We start from the raw sequence: 24,431 nt of genomic DNA, 5'->3' as shown, positions 1-24,431 counted from the left end.
AATACAATTTTGATGACTTGCATGACTTTTGATGAATCTGTTCATTTGTGAGCCACACGGGGGCAACAATGCAGCACTGCTGTTCGGCCCAGTCCGCCGTTGCATAACTCACCCTTTACCCACTGCACTCGCTCAACTTTCATCCTGACGGCTCGAACCGATTCCTCTTAAGTTGTTGTGACATCTACCCAGGCAACAAATGCACTGTAAAGCCACGCAAACGAGACGTCGACAGAAGGATGTGGACCGAAGGCCGGGGGTTGACGGCGAATCCAATTCCGTCTTCTTCCGTCGGAAGTCATCGTGCAGAAAGCATCATAACAAACTCTGCAGGGGAGACACAGAGAAGATGATGGCTCTCAAATAAGAAAACTTTTTTTTTTTCACATTGTTCTCAGCCTGTATGAAGCTGTAATTGACACTGCTCAGCAGCTCTGGGGAGGTGGGTGAAAACAAGAGAAAAGCTGGAAATGGACTGATCAATCCAAGGCCTGCTTTAAAAGACCGTTAATCTTTTCATTGCAATCAGCAGTCATCGACTGACTCGATTGATCGGTTCTTCTTCCCGAGACAAGGATCCGCTTCAGGCTGGTGTCACTGAACCCGTCCTTTTCTCATTTGAATGCTTTTAAGATGTTAATCTATTAATTGTCAAGGTGCTGAAGCTCCTTTCTGTACAAACGGTGTTTCCTCGAAACTGCTCTGAGAAGGCACTGAAACCTGTTTCCCCTGCTGATTGCTAATAACCGACTACGGCAGATCTAATTATGGTGCTCGTTGCGTCAAAGGGAGCCTCTGCAATAAAAAACGTGCTCGCTCGGAGGGAACGCAAAGCAGACGTGCTCGTGCCGTGTCCTTGAGGTGACCTGCAGTCCCCTCCCGTGTGTAACAGGTGTCCAGGTGTGCACCATCAGAGAGCCCAACGCTTCACTGATCACACCGGAGCGACTCCTCCAGGGATCCACCTTGACTCAATGACGCCTTCGTTTTCCCCCAGCTCCCCTTCTCCCTCTGTCTCCCTTCACCCCACCAGCCGTTCATGCAGAAACCACCGATAAGAGATCACTGCGATAATTGGGGCTGCATCTGATACCGTTAGTTCTGAGTTAACGTTTCCCCCTTTAGTCTTCCAGGGGACTCTTCCCACGTTCCCCCAAGGAGAATGGGCTTAAATCTTTGTAGTGTCAAAGATTTAAGCGACTGAATTTGAATGCATGTTTGTACGAGCACTGAAATTAGGAGAAACTCTTAAAAAAAAGATAGATGGAAGATAAAAAAAGAAACTTCATTAGTTATGTACCGAAGAGAATTATTAACAGAATCTTTTTGAAGTGGAGCTCTGTGGAAATGTTGTTTTATATGACCTCAATTTAGGGAAACAGTTAAATTCTGTCCAAAACGACAAACTATCAGCTAGTCCGAGCGGCGCCAACACCAGAGTGGACAGCTGACGTCTTAAAACAGCTCACATCTTAAAGATTTCAGAGCAGTTTCTGCAAACCCCATCTTATAAACCCTCAGCAGCTGGACTCTGATATTAAGAAGCTATGCTGTTGTAATGGATGCAGTCTGTGGTTTACCACTGTCTTGCTGAAATATGCAAAGTCTTCCCTGACAAAGGTATTGTCTGGATGGGAGGAAATGTTCTAAATCCTGTATATACTTTTCCGCATTGATGGTTTCTTTCCAGATGTGCAAGCTGCTGTGTTTTTAGGTTTATGCAGTTCTGTTCTATTGCAGCAACTTTACATTTCAATTTGTGTGACCACAGAACGGTTTTCCTCTTTGCCTCCATTTTAAATGAGCTTTGGTCCAGAGGACATGATGGCATTTCTGGATGGCTTCATCTGGCTTCTTCTTTGTATGATAGAGCTTTAACCAGCATCTGTGGACGGATGTCACAGTGAGCTGTGTTTACAGACATGCCGGGATATTCAGTCTTCCCAGTTTTCCATTGAATAACATTATTCTGAAACATTTCTACAATTTTTGGACAGTTTTTTGAACACTGGTGAACCTCTGCCCATCTTTAGTTCTGAGAGATTTTGCCCCCCTAAAATGCCCGTTTTATCCCCAGTCCTCTTACTGACCTGTTGCCATTTAACCTAATTAGTGGCAAACTGCTTCCTCCAGCTGTTTCTTATTCAGACCACTGACTTTTACAGCCTTTTAATGCTTGCTTTTAATGTGTTGCTGCCATAAATTGAAAAATTATCTTTGTTTTTTTTTTTTAAAAAAAAGGTATAATGACTTATTTGATATGTTTACTTTGTTCCATTGCTGGTTTGTGAGATTTGCGAATCATTGCATTCTGCATTTCCATTTTACACAACCTCCAAATTTTGGGGGATTTGGGTTTGAATAAAATAAATGGTAAAAAATGTAGGTTTTTATAGCAAATGTTACCTTTGGTTAGTTCAAATGTACGAAGGATGAGCACCGCATGCTGTAATTTTAGGTGATGGCTCACTTTTTTGTCTTTAAAGATCATGTTTCCATTTTGAGCTTTGGTTGCGTTCTTGTCCACTGACCATCAAAGTCAATGCTGCCATCTTTGTTGAGGTCAATATCGCCGAGGATCTCCTCCAGCTCTCCTTTCTTCATCTTCTCCCCGAGGAGGGTCTTCATGCCCTCCTTCAGCTCGTCTAATGTGATCTTTCCGTCGCCGTCGCAGTCAAACTGCAATGTGAGAGCAGGAAATGGGGACCCAATCATGTTGTGACCACATAAATAGATCACAGACGGGGAGAATCAAAGGTGACACAGTGAACGCAGGATGAAACAATATTACGTGTCAACAGTAATGAGGAGAGTCTGAAGATTTATTTGAAAATAATTAACAATGCATTGATGGGGGAAGGAGCAATGAAAGGGTTTGAGGCAGATGTAAAAAGTGAGTTATATAACAGCAGCATGGAGCATCCTGGAAGTCTGAAAACAGCTTGAGTCTACAGATGGTTCACCGCTGACTCATGATGTGCTAGTTAAGTAAGAAAAACTTCTGCAATATCTCTGACTTGGAAGAAATAGAAAAAAAAAATCAGCATGTTTTGTTTAAAATGATGCTCTAAGGCTGGGAACGTTTTTGTTTCGGAGCTCATTCATTACCGCCAATAACATTCAGACGTCAAGACGTGTACATTTCTAATCTGCAGTGGATCTGTAACGCTGGAGTTTGACGGAGAAGGTGCACTGACAGATGGTTATGCACTTCGCGCTGTTAAAGCTGCAACAAGCGCATGCAAATTATTCACTGAAAACAAGGTGCTTTCGGAGCTATTTTAGAGCTGGGTGTTACTGTCATGTTCTCCCAGAAACGCTTTATAGGAGACAATAAGAAGCCAAGCCAGAAAACACAAGGCTTAATTACAGATAACTGATTCCCAGTAACAAAGTGAGCTCTCTCAGGTGCAATCATTACGAGCACATCATCAGCACTGACTGCTTCTACAGTACCCATTAAAGACCTGTTATGCTGCAACGTGTTACAGAAATACACCCAGGTGTGTGGGGATGGAAGTTGCCCACTTCATTTGTTTTGCTCCGTCAGAGACGACACAACAAGAGCTCTGGGTGCTTGAATGACCTGGTCTGCGCTGATGTCAGAGTGAGCGTCATAAATGTTAAAGCAATGCGGGGCTTTCAGCGATGTCTTTGAACTGTTCTTTCTCTGTGGCGCAAAGCGTGCATAATTTATGAGTCTTCGTAAAAAAAAAAACACGGAAACATCACAAAATCTCTGGCCCCTTTTTTTTGTTTTATTAAAACATTTCAGGAATGGTATTATTCCTACAAGCACAAAAATTGTAGTTTATCCCAATGTTGTATGAAGGTTCACTTAGAAATCTGTCTTGACTGTATATTTTTTGTAGCTCCTAGTAGACTTCTGGTTGGATCTATAACCATTCCTCTTCTTTGCTGTTTTAGGATTCAAACTCAGGGAGGAAAACCACTTTTTGCCACTATAGAGTTGCTCCTCAACTTCAACTTCTCTTGCAAAAGATGCATCTTTAGGGTTGAGAAGACCCTTGATGTCCCCGTTCCACTGCTGAACTTCACCCTAGCTGTAAACACTGTTGGTGAAACAACACTTCTTCTGCCTGAGAAGTCTGATGCTCAGAATCTCTTCAGAAGCCCTGCTATTAAATTGGAGACTCCTTCCTTGTTAGCTGACTGCTGGGTTCCCCAATCTAACCAAGTATATTTAGGTTGAGTTAGGGCTGGAGTTTGGTGTGAGGCTCATTGGGCCAGGAACTCAATCTTTAGTGTGGTGCCGTGGCCTCACCCTGGGCTCTGCTAGGACCAACTATACGTACTAACCAATGCTAAATAGATGTAGTTGTATGTAGTACATGGCAAATTGCTTTTCATGATGACAGACCGAACAGTGTCGATGTCTTGAGGATGTCACTGCATGGGTTCTATTTAAAGGATGGTGTCCCCATGATGTAGTTTGTATGAACTGTGATCATCCACACTACAAAGGCAAACCTCAGCCACCCCAGGCTCAGTGTCCTTGCTCTGAATGAGGAAAAAACTGGACGCCTTGTTATTTTCATCGCTAGTGTAATGAGGTGAAACTGGTGGGAAAAGCTGTTCTACTGTTATTAAACACTTTCAGAGAGTTATGCTGCCATCATCATTGGTAACAGTTATTCATAGTTACCTTACCTTTGCTGAAATATACCTTTGGATATTTTGGCAAAACAACTGTTTTCAAAAGGCATTTTTGTTTCATATGTTCATATGTCATATCAGCTTTTATTCAAGCTGTTTTGTTTTTGATTTTGGAGTTTCTTTCTTAGGTCAAAGTGTCTCTGCCAATGGCAATAAAAACTTGCTCAGTGTGGACAGTGATACAACTTCCTGTATAAACCAACTGCCTCTCCACTGCAGGTGACCATTTCTTACTGACGTTTGTAAAGCGAACACACGTCCCTCCCAATTACTTACTAAATTGACAATTTTAGAACCTCCGTTTGCCAAAAATTCCCTTCACGACAACTCCAGACATGTAAGTCAACAACCCTGCTTCTTATGTTTGCACCGTGATCTTTACTATGGGGTAAAAAGCTGTAATTAATCACAATCACCAAAAAATAATTAAAGGGCTTTGATGAATTAAAAAGTAGATTTTAAAGACGTTGGAAAATAATGGCATTGGGTGTACAGATATCTTTTTGGGAATTTTTTAAAACCCTGTGTTTAATATTAGCAAATCAATTGAATCAGCTGTTAAACAGGCATCAGTAATAAAAAGTAAGATGAAGTGCGGAGCATAAGACTCACCCAGCTACCTCTCGAACTCTCTGTCAGAATGATGCGAAGCTCACTTTAATCCACATTTTCATAACATTTTCCAGCTCAGGCGTCTTTACCTGTTTGAAGGCGCAGCGGAGCTCTTTCAGGCCGATCATGTGAGCCGTCTCAGCCAGCATCCTCGGTCCCATCAGCTCACAGAAATCATCAAAGTCTACGTGACCACCCCCTAAAGAAAAATGGAGGACATGTATAAGTTGAGTTTTTAAATGCTCCATCACGTTGGAAGCCGGTTGATACAAATCCAATAACAAAACAACAAACTTTGCTGTTGTTCAAGCTGCTACACAACAACATTTCTAAAGCTGTGCAAACTTTCCGTTTGGGTTTGTTTTCATCTCCACTGTCTTCAACAGGAAAAAAAGGTGAGAATCTAATAAAGATGCAAACTTTTACATTGAAATAATTAACTTTTTTCTGGTTGAAACGATCCCCCTTCACCACTGTAACACATACACATTCCTGATAAATGCACTTATATGCAAGAATACACATGTTTAGACTAAACACATCTGTGTACCTGGTTTGAGTTAATAACAGCTTTGTCAGCACGAAAATCCAGGTTCCTGTTGCGCTTCTTTCAATCCGATTAGCACAGGTTTGGTTTCATTTAATCTCCCGTGGTCATTATTAAAGCAGGCTGATACGAAAGGGTGACTCATGTCGTTAGTTTGACAAAAAGCGGGCTCATTTGATCGCCTGCAGACCAGTACGTATGATCAGCTTGGTCTGTTTTTCTGTAGAAGTGAAAGACCACTTCAGTAACTCCATGTGGCCATTCTATGGTTTGGAAACATAATCGGAGCTCCGAGTCTGACCACTGAAAGAGAATCAAACTACAAACAGCTCTAAAGCGCTCACAATACAATGACACTGCATCGTGAAAGTAATGAAACTGCCATGTACTGGCTGCAAAGTCAGCTGGGGGATACTGAAATAAAAGAAGACGTCTTTGCAGCAGCGGTTTCTAACACTTTCAAGTTCACACAGGATTTTTTTTCTCTCCTGCCTTGAGGTAAATTTATGAATTATGGCCGACAGATTTTTTTTTTTTTACCCCTGTGGAAAAGCTGTCTTGGGGGACTCCTGCCTTGAATAATCTATGCCAGCGTGTATGTGGGTCATACTAGCTTCGCAGAGTTTACGCCAAACGTCTTGTGGTGCTAATGTGGATGTTGTTATTGACCTTCACGAGGGGTCCAGAAGCATTAACCTGCATGGCACATATTCATCAGGTATAGTAAATATTAAATGCATTAATAATCACTTGAGGCCTGTTGGACTCATTTTTATGTTATTTTCACGATCTGTGGGTTGTTCTTTTTTGTTGTTGTTGTTGTTGTTTTGGTTTATGTTTTTTTTTTCTGTGTTTCTTTTAATACCCCTTGTGCTCATTTGTTCTCTCAGTGTCTCCTTCAGTCGTTTGCCACCTCTCCCTCAGTCAGTCCTGTTCCCCAGTTCCTGCCACTCATCTCTCACCTGCTCCTCGTCTTCAGTGAGCTCACCTGTCACCACTTTCCTCATCAGTCCCTGCCTATTTATTCTCTTCACTTTGTCAGGCAGTTTGGTTTGTTCCCTGTCTGGTTGTCCTTATGTGTCTCCTGTTCTTGGTTGCTATCGCATCTTGTTGCCAGTATTTTGTTTTTTTTCCTTATTAAAATCCTTCAGTTATTCAAGTTCTCAAGTGGGTCTTCATCCTTGGGTCCTACCTTACCATGAAAACCTGACAGAAACTGTTTAAAACTTCATACAGTGTGCTCCTGGTACATATTTATAGTGATTCTCAAACTTCTTCTGACCCACAAAACTTGTCCTGTGACCTCATCTACTTCTGGTTTAATAAACAAATACTGCTAAAAAGCCAAATGAGCAAAGACATTATGACAATACAGTCACAACAATTATATTACTTATTTTAGCCATTAAGACTACCGTTTTTAGTCCTCGTAACAATTATTATGATATGCTATTAGCAGTCCTTTTCAAATTTATTTTAATTTCTGAAAGTTATCTGTAAGCCCTGGATTTGGTGTTTCACAGTCTAGAGTGGAATCCTGACCGAGAAATTGGGGGAATACTGTGTTCGAGTTCAAGCAAGTCGTGCTTCATGTGAGTCACCAAGTGGCATTCATAAATAAAACATAAGCAGATGCTGTTCTTCTATCATCTTTAATGATACATTTGGTATTTCTTTTAAACGGGGGTAAGATAATAAAATACCAATAAAGCTCCTCCAGCATAAACAGAGATTTTATGTGGAGATTGTGTTGTTCTGTCCCCCTTTTTTTAATTTTTTTTCCAACAGTGCACACAGAGCTCAGTCATTAGACTCTTGATCCATGCTTAAAGTGTTCTTTTTTGTTGTTATCCTAACTATCTAATCAGGAAATCATTTACACCTGGGACACCAGGTGATTTTAATTAGCCAGCAGAAAGGAAGCCAGCAGCACTCTTGTTTACAAGGAAAACAGCTGAAAAACAGGCTTTTGGCTGCATCTCTGTGGCGCCCGGTAAGTTCTTCTGCTGTGCACCCAGAGTTCGGCATTTTGTGTTTGTTATCTGTGCTGTTTTTCTGCGGGGCTCAACAGCACCTTACATTATTATGTGCAATTTAAAACAGTGTTCAGGGGGATTCCATAGGCTATACAAGATTGACATGCTGCATCCTGCAGGACTGAGACCGGTGCTGAAGAGCATGTATGTTGCTGAGTATGGAAAAACAGAAACTTCTCTTCTAAAATATTAAGTGAAAACATACTTTCCAGATGTTTATTTGTGTTATTATTGAAGCTCAATTCAATACCTCTGAGCATTTTGCATGGGTTCCCTGAATTATTCATGGAGTCGGGGTATGTTCAAGAAGACCTATATATTTGATGCGTATGTTTTTTATGTATACACACACATCTGCTTTATTCATGAGTCTCTATTTGTTCTCATTTATATGGGAAGTAGGCAATGTTTAATACAAGCTTTGCTGTTTGCTCTGTTTGCTAGCTTGTTAAAATAAGTCTTGACTCACAATAGCTTCTTCTGCATGTTTATTCAATGTATTTTTGTTTTTTTGAAGTTGACAATGTTTAATTTGCTCTATTTATGAAATGGAGAAGTTAAGAAGAATGATTTTCCAAGTGCTATCACCACAGAAGGGGAGAAAATATCTGTATTTTATTAAAACTCAAAAGTAATCACTTCCAATTGATTAACTTTTGGAGTCAAATGCAATTCAAGATGGCCACCATAGCTAATTGACCACAACAAACACAAGAATGGCTGTCATTTTTTTTTTTACAAATATTGTGCTAAGATCTGGTGTGGTAATAGCTGCGAGTTATCTTTACCACACATATTCTGAGCACTATAGGTTGTGGAAAATCTTTGTTTCAAACCTTAGCATGCAAAGAGGTGGGTGATATACGTTCCTTTAAGAAATGCAGGGTCCTAAAAAGCAATGTTTTATCATATATTTGTTGTGTTTTAATAACCTATATCTATCGGGAATGGTTGGGGAATGAGGCCTGGTGTTTTGAAAGGTGGAAAACAAATATCTTGAAGTGAGTTTTCTACTGTAAGCACAAATATTGGGCAAAATAGAAATTCCTCAGGGCAGTGTTTTCCTGAACATATGCAATGTAAAGTGAGAGTTTTGGAGTGTGACAAATAAGTAACACAAAATGACAGGCAGTTTTGGCCTTTAAAAACTTTTTTTTTCTTCTGTGTCACAGCAATTGGCAGGCCTGCTTCCAGTTCTGAACACAGATAGGGGAAAATGAGTCTTCCGTTGAAGCCGTTCATGTCATGCATAATTAGTGTTGTCTTTTTTTTTTTTTTTAAAGCTCTGCTGGAAAACCAGCACCACAACAGCATTTAAATGGACCCCAGTGACATTTGCAGGTAAATCTTTGCCATTTAATGGGCTGCAGCTGACTGTTTATGCAGCTGGCCTGACATTAGCGGTTCACTTTTCTTGGTGAATACCATTGTGATCAGTTATGCTGCAGGCTGAAGCTGCTCTCTTCCATGTATTACACCTGTCTGATGTGATAAATAGTATTAATAATGCATAAGACTCTTACTACCATTATATAATCCCCGAAGTGGTAAGTGTTCATCTTAATTTACCGAAGAGAGCAAGCCACCTTATGTCTCTAATATCAGTCTTTTATTTTTATATATATATATATATATATATATATATATATATATATATATATATATATATATATATATATAATGGTGATGATGATATGGCACTAGAGACTGTATGTAAAAGTGTAATTTTGCCTCTGGTCCTAAAAATTAAATATGCAGAACTTTAAAGCTGATGTTATTGAATCAGGAGAGAAATAGCAACATCATTTTTTTTAGAATAGAGCCCTGTTCACACTGACCACCACCACGTCACTCACATACTCAGCTCTGTGACTGCCTGTGTTTTCAACCAAATGAGCACATCTATCAACATCTTCCCATAGATGTTTTCTCTACATTGGTAATAAGGCATTTTTTCACTTATCATTTGTCAATCAAAAAAGTAATCTTTAAAAAAAAAACAAAGTTCTAACTAATGCCTCGTGATTAACTGTTTTTGTACACTTTACATATCTTTTTAGGCGTGTATATGAGTATATCATGTATTTCAAAAGGAAAAATGCAAAGCGTGCTCCTTTTGCTTGTGTCTAACATGTTCACTGCAACTTTATATAAAGTCCTGGCCTCATTTAAGCACGAGGTAGGTGTTCCAGGTTCTGGTCCATCAGCCCGATGGCACAAATCCAGCTTTCAGTTGCAGTATTGATTCACCATAAACTTGAGATTCTAATCACACATCTGTACTTCATCATTCAGAAAGAAAATCTGAGACAATTACAACATTAATAGTAGAGGGAGAGGTGAGTCTGAAAACCCACACCTATGCACAAAGTAGCCCAAACACACCCCAGCACCTGCAGCCCGGGGTTCATTAATCAGTATGCTAAAACATCTCGGATGTTCCTAACGCCAAAGATTAATGTCCGATCCTTGTGAGCTTGCAGAAAATAGCACAGTCACGTGGACTAATGCAGCGCACAGAAGAATTACTCTCACATTTACACCTGCTCGTTTCAGAAAGACCAATCAATCAAGCACGCAGGCTTTAACCCACAGGAGGGAGAATAAAAAAAAAACAAAAACAAAAAAAACCCATGCACAACTCTTCTGCCTGGCGGATAAATACTAACATTTCATCTTGATTTGTTGGATGATCTCGATGAGCTCCATCTCTGTAGGCATGTAGCCCATGGTTCTCATGCAGTCTGCGATGTCTTTGTAATGAATGAATCCATCAGCATCATAGTCAAATTCCTTAAAGGCCTCCTGCAGCTCTGCCAGAGACAAAAACAATTTACACAGCCTGCGACAAACCATAAAGTAAGATAACTTTTCCATGAGTCATTCCCCCCATTCAAATAAATGCGACAGTAAATCTGAAAAACAGCAAGCTGCGCAGTTGTATTTAATTTTCATAGCTTGTGACACTGGTTAAAAAAAAAGATTTTATAGCAACAGCTCAGATGTTTTGAAGTGGAGTTCTGTGGAAAATTTATGAACAAATAATATCTGTTGTACATGCATGTAGCTCTTTGAATCATCATAACTGAGCCGCTATAACGTTTGGTTTGGAGACGTGGCACCAACAAAAAGACAGGAGGTGCGAGTGGGTAAAATGGACAGGATTATAAATGAGAACATTAGAGGGACGGCTCAGGCTGAGCGGTTTGGAGACAACGTTAGAGAGACGAGGTTGGGATGGTTTGGACGTGCAGAGGAGGGAGACCAGATGTATTGAAGACAGGATGGTGAATATGGAGCTGCCAGGGAGGGGGGGAAGAGGAAGTGCAGAGGGTTGGTGTCACAGAGGAGGACACTATGGGGTGAGATGGAGGCAGATGATCTGTTGTGGTGACCCCTAAAAGGAGCAGTGAGAAAAGTAGTAGATGGCTCTTTAAGCGTCGTAAGTTTGGAGAAACTGTTTATTTCTGACTGTTGATGAGCTAACGGCTAGTCCATGTGGAGTCTGTGGATCAACATTATTTTATAAACCTTTTACATTGTCGTCGTTCTACTGTTATTTGTAAGCAGAGGCAGGGGCACTTCCTGCACGAACATGATATTTTGACAGAATAATTTCCAATGGAAAACTGACAGTGATGTAAAAGAGTATATAAAATTGAGTTTGATGAATTTTTTTTGGAAACTGGACTTGTTTTAGGACAGCAACAACCCACTTTGGGTTTGGCGCTGCTCGGACCAGCCATTAACTCATCGGTCTGGTCAGAATTAAACTCTACGACCCTGTTCACACCTAGTGCTACAAGCCATCCTAGCCTTTTGGATTGCATTCAGATGGCGCTAAATACTGATTTGAACAGCTTTTAATGTTTATTGAAAACATTTTCACTCAAACCACCTTTAGAAATGGTCTCAACTTTTTATTTTTTCCAAAGTCAGTTTGGTAATCCAAACACAATGTGTCCCGAGCCAAACTGTAGGAGTTATTGTCTGGAGGGTTAAAAAGAAATAACTGTTTCAGCTGATTAAAGATGTTTAAGCAGCAAAATGGAAATTTGAAAGTCTTTTGGGAAACCACAGACAGGATGTGCTCTATTCTGAAGCGGACAGGGCCTGTGATCAAAGGCCTGCCTCTCTGATGGTATGGGGGTGCATTGGAACCTACTGCATGGGCAGCTTACACAACTGGAAAGGCACCATCAGTACAGAAAAATATGTACAGGTGCACCCATCCAACAAAAAAATCTGGCGAAGAAGAGCCAGGACTTTTGAACAGGTAGAACCCAACATCAGACAGGAATGGGACAAGTTAAGACAGGGCCACGTGGCCCTGTCTTAACTTTTTTTTAATTTATTTTTTTAAAAATGTGTTGTTGCCATAAAATGAGTTTTTTCAGCTGACAGCCTTGTGTGGCTGCATGTGTATCTGCATTCAGAGAGGGTAATTGACATTCGATCACAAAACCATTTTGGGATGCATAATCACTGCCAGGTGTGACCACTCTCAATCAGAGCTGTCCCCTCGCAATCGAATGACCCAGAATGGATATGCTGTAGAGCGCCAGATATGAACAGGGCTTGTTCCTCCAAACTGAGGTTGTTCAGTGTTCAAATATGAGAATCCTCCAGTGTCTCACTTAAAATATCAAGAGCAGAAACTTGAAAGATTACTGATGCAATTAAAAACAATGTAAAAAAAACCCCAAAAATCTCTATTGACAAGTAATATGTAACATATGTGTCGTATATTTACTCAATCAAAACCATCTTACCATCTATTTCCCCTGGCATCAGCTCTCTGTCCTGCAGAGCAGAAAAAGGACACAATGGTAATAATTAGAAATCAGTGTCGCAGGGCAGCGTGTGAAATCAGGGTAGCTTTAAAAAGGAATCCTCCTGAGAAATATCCAGTCATCTTTTTCTTTTTTTTTTTGCCTAGTAAATTAGAACAACATGCCTACCATGTCAACACTGCTATGTGCTGACAGGGAACTCTAATGGGATTTCACCCGGCAACGCGCCTCTCTAATTGGCAAAATGATACAATATCACACGCTCCCACACATCTGCACAGTCACGCTACATCTGCAGCATCCTGAGCGGAGCGCAGCGTTATCCCAGGCCGCGTACGCACAAATGCACGCCCACGCCCAACAGCCTCACGACGAGCCCTGACGCGTGTCACAAAAGAGAAAACAAAAACCACGGATGCAATCCTGCAGACTGGCCTACTTAGGCAGGAGATGTTTGCATACGGCCACGTGTGTGAGCCGTTCGCCGCTTCCTGGCTTGTTTTGACATTTGCTGGAGGTGATCTCTCCTTTTTTTTCTCTTGTCTTTTCCTGTAATAAGAGAGACACGACTCAGGGCTAGAAACAAAATGTCCACTTTAAGAATAGTGGATGACACTGGGATTTCAGGTTGGCCGAGGGCAAGAAATATAAATACACTAATGCGTCTGGCTTCGCTCAGACAGGGGAACATTACAGGTGAACAGATTTAAATATTTAACACTTTTTTTTTTACCTATCCTCTAGGTGATAGTTTACATTAGAGCACGCAGAGTAAGTTAGCTTCATGTTTGTTTCATATTTTCTTGACATATTGGGGTTAAATGTTGAAACAAAAGAGCTGTTCGGTGTGACGGTGGTTAGAATTGTCGCCCTCCCAGCAAAAACGCCACAGGTTCAAATCTTAGCTAAGGCATTCATGTGTGGGTTTTCTCCAGGTACTTTGCCTTTTGGAGCGAGTGCGTAGCTGTTTCCCAGATCAGAGGAAGCTGCCTTTTAGTGTTTACGCTCTTATGAAATGGACTGCACTTCGCCCGGTTCTGAGAGCAGCTGCTACTGTCAATAGTTAGAAGAAAAACTTAAAAACTTAACTACTTTTTAAAAAATTGTTTAAGTAGTTTTTTTTGTTTGTTTGCTTTTTCCTTTTTCTGTTGCGCGTGGCTTCAGTGTGTGAGTATGTCTGTCTGGTTGAATGTGTATGTTAAACCACTGTTCATCAAAGTTTTACGTTATGTGTTAAAGCACATTGGGTTGCTTTGGTCATGAAATGTGCTTTCTAAATAAAGTTTTGCTTTGATTTTGGCACATGGCTGTGTGACCCTGGGATGGACTGGCGACCCGTCCAGGGTGTCCCCCGCCTTCCACTTGATGTCTACTAGGAATAGAAAATGGCTACCAGCAACACTGACCAGGATCGATACAATACAGGAAACGTAGTGAGTGACTCTTGCATCTGACTGGTGAATTCCATGAGAGGCGGATGATCATGTCTGTGTGTGCTTGTTTGTCCATCCGTTAGCAAAATATCAGTAGATAGATTTTAATAGAACCTTCTATAAAGTAATCATCAGATCTGCAACTGAATAACTTATGGGAGGCAACCTGTTTTAAAATGGCCGCCAGAGCTAAGAAACCGTTGCAAACACAAAAATGGCTTTAAATTGGCCAGTTTTATAGATATTGAGCTAAAGATCAGCGTGGTAGTAGCTGAGACTCATTTTCAGCACATACTCCAATCTCTGGGCAGATTTTATTGAAACTTTCATAAACTAGATGGATTACGACTGATTACGTGGTGAAGTCAACTTGGAGTGAGATGGCTGCAGCACCTCATGAAACTTAGAAAACACTCAAATGCTTCACCAGTTTTACAGATACTGAGGCCAAATTCGATTGATTCGACAGTAGCTAAAAGTCATATTTCATACTCTGAGAGCTAACAGATCAAATGAAATATTTGTTTAAATTTTTAAAATCCAAATCAGTGGCGGATTTGGATTCCTCCAATGACTGGTAGGCCTTTTTATTCAGTTTTTAAAATGTTGCTTTTATTTTGCACTCATGTAACATGTCCTTTTTTTTCAGATTATCTGGAAGAAAAGATTTAAAAAGCACATGTAGGTGCTTTCTTTAGAACACCTAAATCACAAGGCAACAAGTTTAATTAGATAAGTGCTTATTTGCAAACCTAAATGTTAGATTTCAGGCAGCTTGTCGTTCCGAAGCAATCAGCTGGAGAAGGTTATAGTTAACAGTGATGGCGTTATTTTTAACCTGAGAAGACATTGTGCAAAATGAAAACGCCTTTAAAGAGTTTTGTGCTTGTTTTCTTAAATATATTCTGACGCTCTGTAGTCTATCACAAGGCCAACATGGAGACATATGAGACAAACAACCATACACACTCATAGTTCCTCTTAAAGTCAATTTAGACTCTCCAGTTAGCCTAAAATGCATGTTTTTTTTTAGACCGTGGGAAGATACCCAGAGAAAACCTATGAATGGACAGAGTGAACTCCAAGCAGAACGATTTAAACCTGCACACATCCTGCTGTACCACCATACAGGTTCTCATCCACAACATTTCAGGCAAATATTCAACTTGCAAAGCATGTGAATGGGACTTTGGGGGTGCTGTGTAATGATGTAACATTTGCAGTAGTTTAACCACTTCAGCAGAAAGGAAGACACGCTCGCACACACTAGAACACATCCTATTTTATCCCTGGAAACAATGTTGTAATTAAGAAATAGTTTAAAAAATGATTTGAAGCCATTTTGACTTTGGGTGAAATTGCAGTTATTTCAATAAAAACATCATTAGTGTTTTTGTTTTCTGATGAGAAGCAGCTGAATCTGACATCTTGCTCAGAACAAAGATGTCAAAGAGTAGTTGAGATCTATAAGTTCAAAGGAAGAAGACTGCCACGAAAACCTAAATAAGCTGCAGTTATTACGAGCACAAACTTGCTGCAGGCCGGCTTTTCTCTGCTTTGATGCTGTAACCACTGAGGCCCAGCACAAGTCAAAAGCAGATTAAAAGGAAGACGGGGAGGAATTTTCTTTCTCCTGGTGTTTTTGCTCAAACAGTTTTGTTTTTATCAAACTCTTGGAAGGACTTCCTCATGAAATGAAATCATTTAATGAGCTTTCTGGTCCTTTTTTTTTTACATGTAGAAACCTACAGCAAACCTCTGTAAGAGAGCTGCTTTGTTATACGTATCGTCCGCAGGTAAACAAATTGTGCGACTGGTTGCATATTCACTCATAACATTGCTCAAAATGTTAAGGTTAAACCTGCAAAATAAATTTTTCCTAGCTTAATGCAGATGTGGCTAGCTGTTTCAGAGAACAGCCGTGCCTGCTATTTTTAATTTTGAGGCAAAACCTCAAAATAAAATAAAACTTTTTTTTTTCCTCCAGAAAGTCACCAGCTGACTGTTCAGATTTCTGATGAACTACTTCTTTTGTTTACTGTGATTTAAAATGGATTTCTTATCATAGGAAAATGAGGTTTTTTTTCAAAGTCAAAAAAAAAAAAATGCTGGTCTTGAGAAAACGAGCTCTGTTATTTTGCGATGATAAGATAAATAACTCATTATCTCTGTGAAACAAGTATTGTTATATCAAGATTTTGAGACAAGTTCTCTAAAGATGACTTCACGAAAACACATTTTAAGCATATCGGCCCTCAGCCTCCATGGTTCCAGTTTTATTTTTTTAACAGAAAAATGTCTTAGTAAGAAGGTTAAATTTACTCATTGTGGCCATGAGTATCTCATTAATTTGGGGTTTTTAATTACTTGTTTAAATTATTATTGTTCCCAGGGTGGAATGACAATTTACAATAATTAAAAAAAAAGCTGAATAAGAATTGGGTGCCCAAGCTTGGATCAACTGTGGATTTGCTCTAATCTCGTGCCAAACTTGAAGCTTTTCTAATAATCCTCATCTGTCGCCCTCAGATGAAAGGAAATTGGTTAAAGATGTTCAGGGACAGACCGGAAACCACTAAGACTCGAGCCTGCCAAGAACTGGAAAGTGTGGGATCACCGGTGTCTCTGTCCACAGTGAAGCCATTTACAGCCCCGTGGACTGAGAGGGTGATGACCAATAAGTGCCATGAAGTCTGCGGCTGCTCACGTGGACGAGCCAAACGTCTTCTGGAGAAAGGTTTTAGATTCAGACGAAACAAAGCTTGGGCTATTTGACCACAGTGACAAGAAGTGTGTTTGGAGGAGCCAAGCTGAGGCTTTTACACACAAGAACGCTGTACCAGCTGTCAGGCATGGTGGTGGTAGCATCATGCGGCGGTACTGAAGGTCTACCTCCAGAATATTAAAACTCCACCTCAAATCAACAGCTAGATGACTGAAACTTGGACTCTGTTAGATGTTCCAACAGGACAAAAACCTGTTTCTGATTGGATGAACAGGCTAACGTAATGCTTCAGGACCTCAGACATGTTGAAAATTTGCGGACAGTGCTTAAAAACGGTTTGTGTCGATAAACCAGCTAATTTAAATCAATTAAAAGAAGTCAAATATCAGAAACTTACTGCTGGGTACAAAAAGCATGTGGTCGAGGTACAACTTTATTAGGGACTTTTAATCAAACATTAATGGGATTCTTTCTTTGAGCCTCAGTGTGACGTTGACCTTGTGTGGATTAGAGAAAATCCACAACAAATTCAAACTTGTGCACCAATTCTTGGAGTTGTGTGTGGTTTGATCATTCCTCCATGTATTTATATACCGAAGGTCGTTATTTTACCTTTAAGAAAATAACAGACCGAACAGCAAATTAGAAGAGCTCTGGCGCGGAGACGTAAAGCGAAGTGAAATATGTTCCTCCTAGACAGATGTTACCACTTTTGGCATCTCAAACATAAATCACACAAGGTCATTGTGCAGAAGCTCACAGCAGCATCAGAAAAAGGGGAACGTCCCCATGATTTATTTGGATCCCGCCTGGCGTGGCAGCCATTAAAATGATTATTCACTCTATAACGTTGCCAACAGTTGAAAGCCTGGGTGAAATTGCATCAGGAGTTATATTAATTCTCATACGGCTCGTGTCTCTGCCTGATTCATTTAATCCTTTATGTTTTAATGCGTTTTGTTGTTGTTGTTGTCGTGTTGCCACTGTTTGCCCTCCACAGGTCTGTCCAGTCACGCAGGGGCAACATTCAGTTAGCAGGATCAGAGCTTTAATTGGATTTTTTTTTTTTTTAATTTTGTTTTTTTTCTCCATCCAGAAAGGATTAGACAGCGTGCCATGCAGTCGGACTCCCTCCATCCATCAGAATGAGCTCATTAAAATTTAAAGTCACTCTGTCTGCCTTCACATGGCCGCGACTCGCTGCTTTGTTTAGCGTGACGTGAGCGTGCGCACACACACGCGGCGCGGCTGTTCGCTTACGTAAAGCATCTATAAAACCTGCTGATGAGTAAAATCATTGCCAGTAGTTCCTTCCAGGCCTCCTTTAGTTGGACCTGATGAGGACTGACAGTGAACTGGGCTAAAGTGGTCGAGGCCAGCTGCAGGATAGACGGTCTCTGTTGCCTCAGTGTAACCCGTCAACCGAAGCAATGCGCCCCTCTTCCTGGCTACTGTTAAATAGTTGCGGTAAACCCATGCGGATCGGTCAGAGCTTTTATGTCAGGGGGGGAAATCTGAAAGGACAGAAGCAGGAGGTCACGGTGAAATGGTAGACCATTTCCCACAAATAGCTTTAAAACGACGAAACGGTCTACATGGCTGATAAGAAATCTAGCTACGAAACCTCATTAAATGTTGATGAGCATAAAAATCTCTTACTACCACCCCCCCACCCAGCGTAAAAATCTGTGTTATCCTTCTGAAGTAAATCTCTCCTTTGTGGCGACAGTCATGCACAAGCTTTTAGCTCTGCTTTGTTTCCAGCTCTCCAAAATGATTTTACAGTCCGACGATGAGAACTGAGTTCATTTCGGCAACGGCAACAACAAAGTAGGACAACTATCGGGGATATAAATACCCGCCGAAATCCTTTTATGATGACAGCTGCTGTGAAGCAGGTATGAAAGGCAGAACAGGGTCTGATGTCACGTTATCACGTTTACACTGCGTGATCATCACACCCAGGAGAATTCACAATGACACTGATACGTCAGTCCCTAAGAAGAAATAAAAATACATGTTTGCTCATGAGCTGCATGGCTGAGAAAGTTGGGTTTTATTTTCTTCAGTTTCAAAAAACCAGTGGTACATGACACCAACACATGCACAAACCCTGAACACAAACACCATAAAACGCTAACTGACACCTGTTGACTGCCGGAAATGGGCTCTGTTTTGGACCATCTGCGCTCAGATTTTCAGCTAATTTAACGGAAACTGAACAAATATGTCTGCGTCATGTTTGACATTTGATACACTGTCTAATCTGGCACAAATGACACACACACACACACGCTGCACACGCTGTTGCATTCACCGGCAGTTTCAGCAGCATGGCCGAACGGGCCTGCGAGGAACATTAATCCTAAAAGTGACTAATGTCTGAATGACTGAATGTTGTTGCTCCCGCAGACTGATGAAGCCGGTAATGTTTACGGATCTCGTGTTTTGGAAAGGGGATTTATGAACACACATCTTTCAAATGATATGACAACATTCTTTATTAGCCCTTTTGAGTGACACTCGGTCGGACTCGTTGACAGTGTGGCAGCGTTTACACAAAGATATAAAGCACCAAATTTATGATAATACACCCATAAACAAATGGATCTTTTACTTTGTGCTAACTCATCCTGTCTGTTCTTTTTTTATTATCATCCCCTGCTAAAGGGAATAATGTGTTTGTGCTGTGCCTGTGTGTGTGAGTTTGTCTGTACCATTAGCAAAGTATCGCTTAATCATTCGATGTACATCTACAGGTGATTACCTTCTGGAGTCAATTCCATTCAAGATGGCTGTTACAGATAAAGAAGCTTAGCATACATATAAATGGCTATGACTCAGGCAGTTTTACAGATATAGAGCTAAACCTTTGTGTGGTAGTAGCTTAGAGTCATTCCCAATATATACTTTGAGTGCTAACAGATCACACAGGACCTTCTTTTAAAACACTGTCATGTAAGACGGCGGGCGATACCGAGTGATTTCACTGGATGAACGCCTAAAACTGACGAACATTTAAAGTCAGCCCTATTTATGATGTAAATTCTGGACATGAGTATTCAGCTGCTTCTGCCTTGTAGCCAGATGACTTATATTCTACAAGCAAAGTTGGTTAGCAGGGATCTTTAAATAGAAATCCTCCAAAACTTTTGTCTGCAAAATACACTTTGAAACGAACTACAACAGTATCATTTTATTTGCTTTAAGCAAACTTGGCAACTTCTCCAGTAATACAGTTGGTAAATTTATCGCTCGTGAAACTCAGACCTCAAACCAAAAACTCAAGAAGTCAAAAGGAATAATCATATTTTTGCATTAGGCCGTGTGCTATAGAAACGCTGCTAGATCATCTAATCTTGTTTATTTTAAAAGTGGGTGGGTGGATTATATTGACTGTTGTCTCACCTCCAGTTGTCAATTTTCCACATACTCGATGCTCCCCTAACAGGGAGCTGAAATAATGATATCAGCCATGAACACAACATATATTTTACTTGAGCCAAACGTGGCGCTGATGGAAATCAGCCGTGTAGTCGGCTGGTAGATCAATGGAGAAATGATCAACGGTTAAACAGCCTGAGGCTTTTGGATAAAGAGGCTAAAGCAGAGCACCAAAGTCCTGATTTCATGTTTGAATAAACAGTGATTGGTAATAATATGGACTTGTAGTTATTTTTGGGCCCATTATATTACAATAATAGCTGGTTTTGAAAAGCGTAATCAGACTGTTGGACGTTTGTAAATGAAAGCAAGCAGCTACGACTGGCGTGTTCAATCAGGTGCTGCTAAAATTCTGTTCAGTAAATGAGTCGCATTTCCTGCTCAGCTGGGCTTTGGCTTCAAAGTCGACGTCTTTGGACTAAATTCGGTGCTTTTTGTTGTCGCCGTGACTCACTGTGCAAAACCTCCTGCCTTCAACCTCTCCACACCACCTTCTTCCAGCTTCTCCATGGACCACAGAGATGAACGGGTAAATAGTTTGCAGCTGCCCTTTTCTCCAACGTAGCCCGTTGACTGACAGCCCTCGAACAGGAAACGGTTCCGCCGTTAACCTGACAGTTTGAGTTCCCCTGCACCTTCAAAAGCTGTTGCAAGCTAAATAAGAAGTAAGAACAAGGAAAATCTATGAGAATTTGTAATGCATTCCTTTTCTGACGTAGCCATACTAATGTCAGGGTTTGTGTGTAGTCCCCTGAGGACAAAGACCGATGTGTTTACTCAGCAGCTATCAGCTCGCCTCTGAACAGGACCGCTACGAGTGGACGCTACAAGAATCTGTAAACAACACGAGCAGGAGCTGTGTGTTCTGTCGGCACTGAGTTAATACAAAATAAACAAGCTGACTGTGTTAAAATGTATATTATTATTATTATTATTATTATTATTAATTTGTCAAGCGTGGCATACATTTTAAAGAAAAGAAAAGTATCTCCACAGGCTGCTCATTTCAGTTTCTATTTATTCCAAGGCTTGGCTTATTGAAAAGTGGGGGATATAACAGGGAGGCCCATGAATTATTCATCTCCATGTCAGATTCTGACTTTCAGTGAATTTTTATTCTTCTGGCTCGAAATGACATAAACAAGTCCCGGAGGACGGTAGGGGAAATGTTTTAAAGACGCCACTTCTGAGGTGTTTCTGTGATTTGCGTCCCTATATATTCATTTATTTCTTGATTTTTATACATTTCACAAAGAAAACGCATCTAAAATTAGACATGCCCATTTGTAAATTTAGCCGCCAAGCTTCCATTTAATAAACAGTTCTAATAATTGCTAATTGCTGCCATTTTTGCCCCAATCTTCTTTTACATCGCTTCCATCTATCATCAGATGGTCCTGAGATGTTTCTAAAAATACAGATTCAGGTCAGAACTCCATTAAAATCAGAAGAAGACATAAATCTTCTATCGGCCGCCCGTCTGGAGACTTTTGCAGAAGACTAAATGTCCAGAATCCTACAGAAGAGATGCAGAAAGCTAATGGGACATAAAGGTCTTATTACAGATTCTATGAAAATAATTTAAGTATTTTTATACAGAGCATGTTTTAGGTATAAATGTGAAATTGTTTTAAAATGGGACAACAAATTTTTCCTCTTGCTAAAGTAAAAAAAAAAAAAAAGAACGTTGTAGCCGAATAAAGAACAGCAGGAGAATTTTCCCGCCTGAAAAAACATTAATATAAAACGAATGGTGGGAGGTTCTCTCACTTTCTGTCCCTTTTTTAAACCAACATGGTTTCAGTTTCAGATAAAAAGGCGTAGTATTCCTTTAAGGAAAGCCCGTCACCTGCTGCCTTTCATGCCAGATTTTTAGACTAAGATTAGTTCCTGTTGAGACATTTTAGTCAAACCTCACTGTGTGCGATCTCAGGCGACATGTTGTGAATGACTCCTACCTTCTGCCACAATAAACTTTACCAAAATATCTTTCAAACTGACTGAATTAGAGTCATTTTTGTGTTCTGTAAGATCAATTGGCTGTAGCAGCCATCTTGAATTGGGTTAAATCCAAAAATGACAGCTGTAGATGTAAATCCTATTAATTTTTTCTTAAAAGCATGTATAATTAAAATTTAGATAAGATATTTTGCTTAATATCTTGTTATTTTTCAACAAAGCTCCTGTGTGATCTGTTAGAGCTCTGAAAATGTGTTGGGATCAGTCTCAGCTACTACCACATCGGTTCACATCGGTCAATAGCTGTAAAATTGGCTGAGTTGGATGTTTTAGGGTCAGTTGGCTGTGGCGGCCATCTTGAATGAGGTTGACTCCAAACTTTAATCAGCTGCAGATGTCCATTCAGTGATTAGTTTTTGCCAATTTAAATTAAAAAAGGTTATTAAAATTGCTTCATAAGATCGTTTGGTGAAAGACAGACACATGAACACACACTCGAATGTTATCGCTTATAATTAAAAAACTGCCTTTTTTTTTAATGACTATTTTGCACATTTCCTTTATGGCTGCTAGAAAGCATCAGCATAACAGAAACACAACAGAAGTAGTGTGTTTGACATTACATTTGATGCTGATATACGGTGATCTGAAACGAAATGTCAGCTGTAAAAGTCTGCCTTCTGCTTATGTAAACCTTTTATATAAAGCAGCAGTGCATCAACGTAATGTCATGTAGGTGTAGGTGAGTGGCACTGTGCTGCACGACTGACCTGCCCAAAAAGTTTATTTAGGAAGGAGATGTAGGCAGCTGCCACTGCCGAGCTGTTGCTGAGGCTCCTTTTACCCTTTCGACTGCCTTCGGCTCCGTCGGGGCCCTTCCCCTTGGTGGGCGGCGACTTGGTGCTGTGGATGGAGTGGGCATTCGTAAGCTATCTGTCGAGAGCCGTCATCATCTGAACCAAGCCTGTAATTTCCCCCTCCCTGCTTGGTTAAACAAACACACTTAGGTGCCTTTTAGGTGGTAAAGAGTAAAATTATTGTTGAGCGTCGATTCGCCCAACTGACATCGGTGCTTATGGCGAAGGGATGAAAGGCAGGGAATCAGAGAGGGGCAAGTCTCGAGGCTCGTTGTTCAGCTCGTGAGCCGTTTGATGAAGCTAATTGGGTGCGCAACCCGACACAACCCAACCCCCTTTGTTTTAATCAATGCTGATTAGAAACAGAGAATGATAGTAACCAGAACTTCTTGGAGAGGCTAAGCTGCAGGGCCTTGTTTTTGAACCTTCCCATGGCGGGCGATTTTCCAGCCGTTGCAGCCCTCCCTCCTCGTGGAGATACGCTGGAAGACAGGGGGGGAAAAAAAGGCCTTGTTAATTGAAAATGCACTAAACTCATTGTAGTTTTTGAGCCTTGGTTTATTTGTAGACCAAAAACATTCACGCACAGATGGTTATAAAAGGTTCATCCCGCTTCCACAGACCCCTTAAAAGTTCTGCACTCTGCCTTTTTTAGTCTGATAGAGGAGAAAACAAAAAGAGCAGCCATGGCTAGAAATAATTACTTACATTTTCAAAGATTTGGAGTTTTCAACCCGAAGTTACTGAATTTTTTTTTCCCCACCAAAGCTGTTAGTCCACTACTTGCTACCTACTGTGTAAGAAATAATAGTAGTAATAATAATAATAAAAAAACCTTCATGTTAGAGTATGAAATCCTGTTTTGCCAGGGTAGCGTTTACCATGAACAGCTGCCCTGCTGAGTTCATAGCTGAATCGTATTTGTGACTTCATCTTACTCCTCGTCTTCACTGACCTGGCAGCAGAAGGTGGTCTGCTTTCTGGTACGCTCTTTGCGCTTTTCACCGACATCCCGGCTACAAACACAAACACAGGGAAGATGTCAGAAGCGGTATGGAGGGGAAATGGTAAAATGCTCAGAAGCCAGGTTCAAACTAATGCGTGTGTCTACAGAATTTTCAGCCGAGCGGCTGATGAATGGATGAACTTTTTTAGCCTCATAAGGAAAAGAAAGCTGTGAAGACACAACCACCCTACAGCTGCTGCGACCAGCGTAGAGATTGTCTTGTTTAAATTCCGAGCAAAGGCAATTCTAATTTTATTTACGGCATTATTACGGGCTAACTAGAGAGACAAAAGATAAACACGATGTTCTCTTGTTTTCATTCAGACCATTTTCCCAGTTTTA

At 40.6% G+C, this 24,431-nt stretch overlaps 1 protein-coding gene across 1 annotated transcript; it reads right to left on the bottom strand.

Moving 5' to 3' along the window:
* Nucleotides 1-129: 129 nt before the first annotated feature.
* Nucleotides 130-24,094, bottom strand: cabp4 (calcium binding protein 4). The gene is made up of 8 exons (XM_017441371.2): nucleotides 24,039-24,094; nucleotides 23,464-23,565; nucleotides 22,997-23,129; nucleotides 12,645-12,675; nucleotides 10,542-10,685; nucleotides 5,379-5,488; nucleotides 2,532-2,679; nucleotides 130-327 (listed from the first exon to the last, which is right to left on the bottom strand). The coding sequence occupies exons 1-8, from the start codon at nucleotides 24,092-24,094 to the stop codon at nucleotides 299-301; spliced, it is 753 nt and encodes a 250-aa protein (XP_017296860.1). The 3' UTR covers nucleotides 130-298.
* Between the last annotated feature and the right edge of the window lie 337 nt (nucleotides 24,095-24,431).

The sequence above is a fragment of the Kryptolebias marmoratus genome, linkage group LG3, assembly GCF_001649575.2.
Source record: "Kryptolebias marmoratus isolate JLee-2015 linkage group LG3, ASM164957v2, whole genome shotgun sequence".
Classification (NCBI taxonomy): domain Eukaryota; kingdom Metazoa; phylum Chordata; class Actinopteri; order Cyprinodontiformes; family Rivulidae; genus Kryptolebias; species Kryptolebias marmoratus.
The sequence above is the reverse complement of the archived record's forward strand: the minus strand, read 5'-3'. Positions and strand labels throughout refer to the sequence as shown.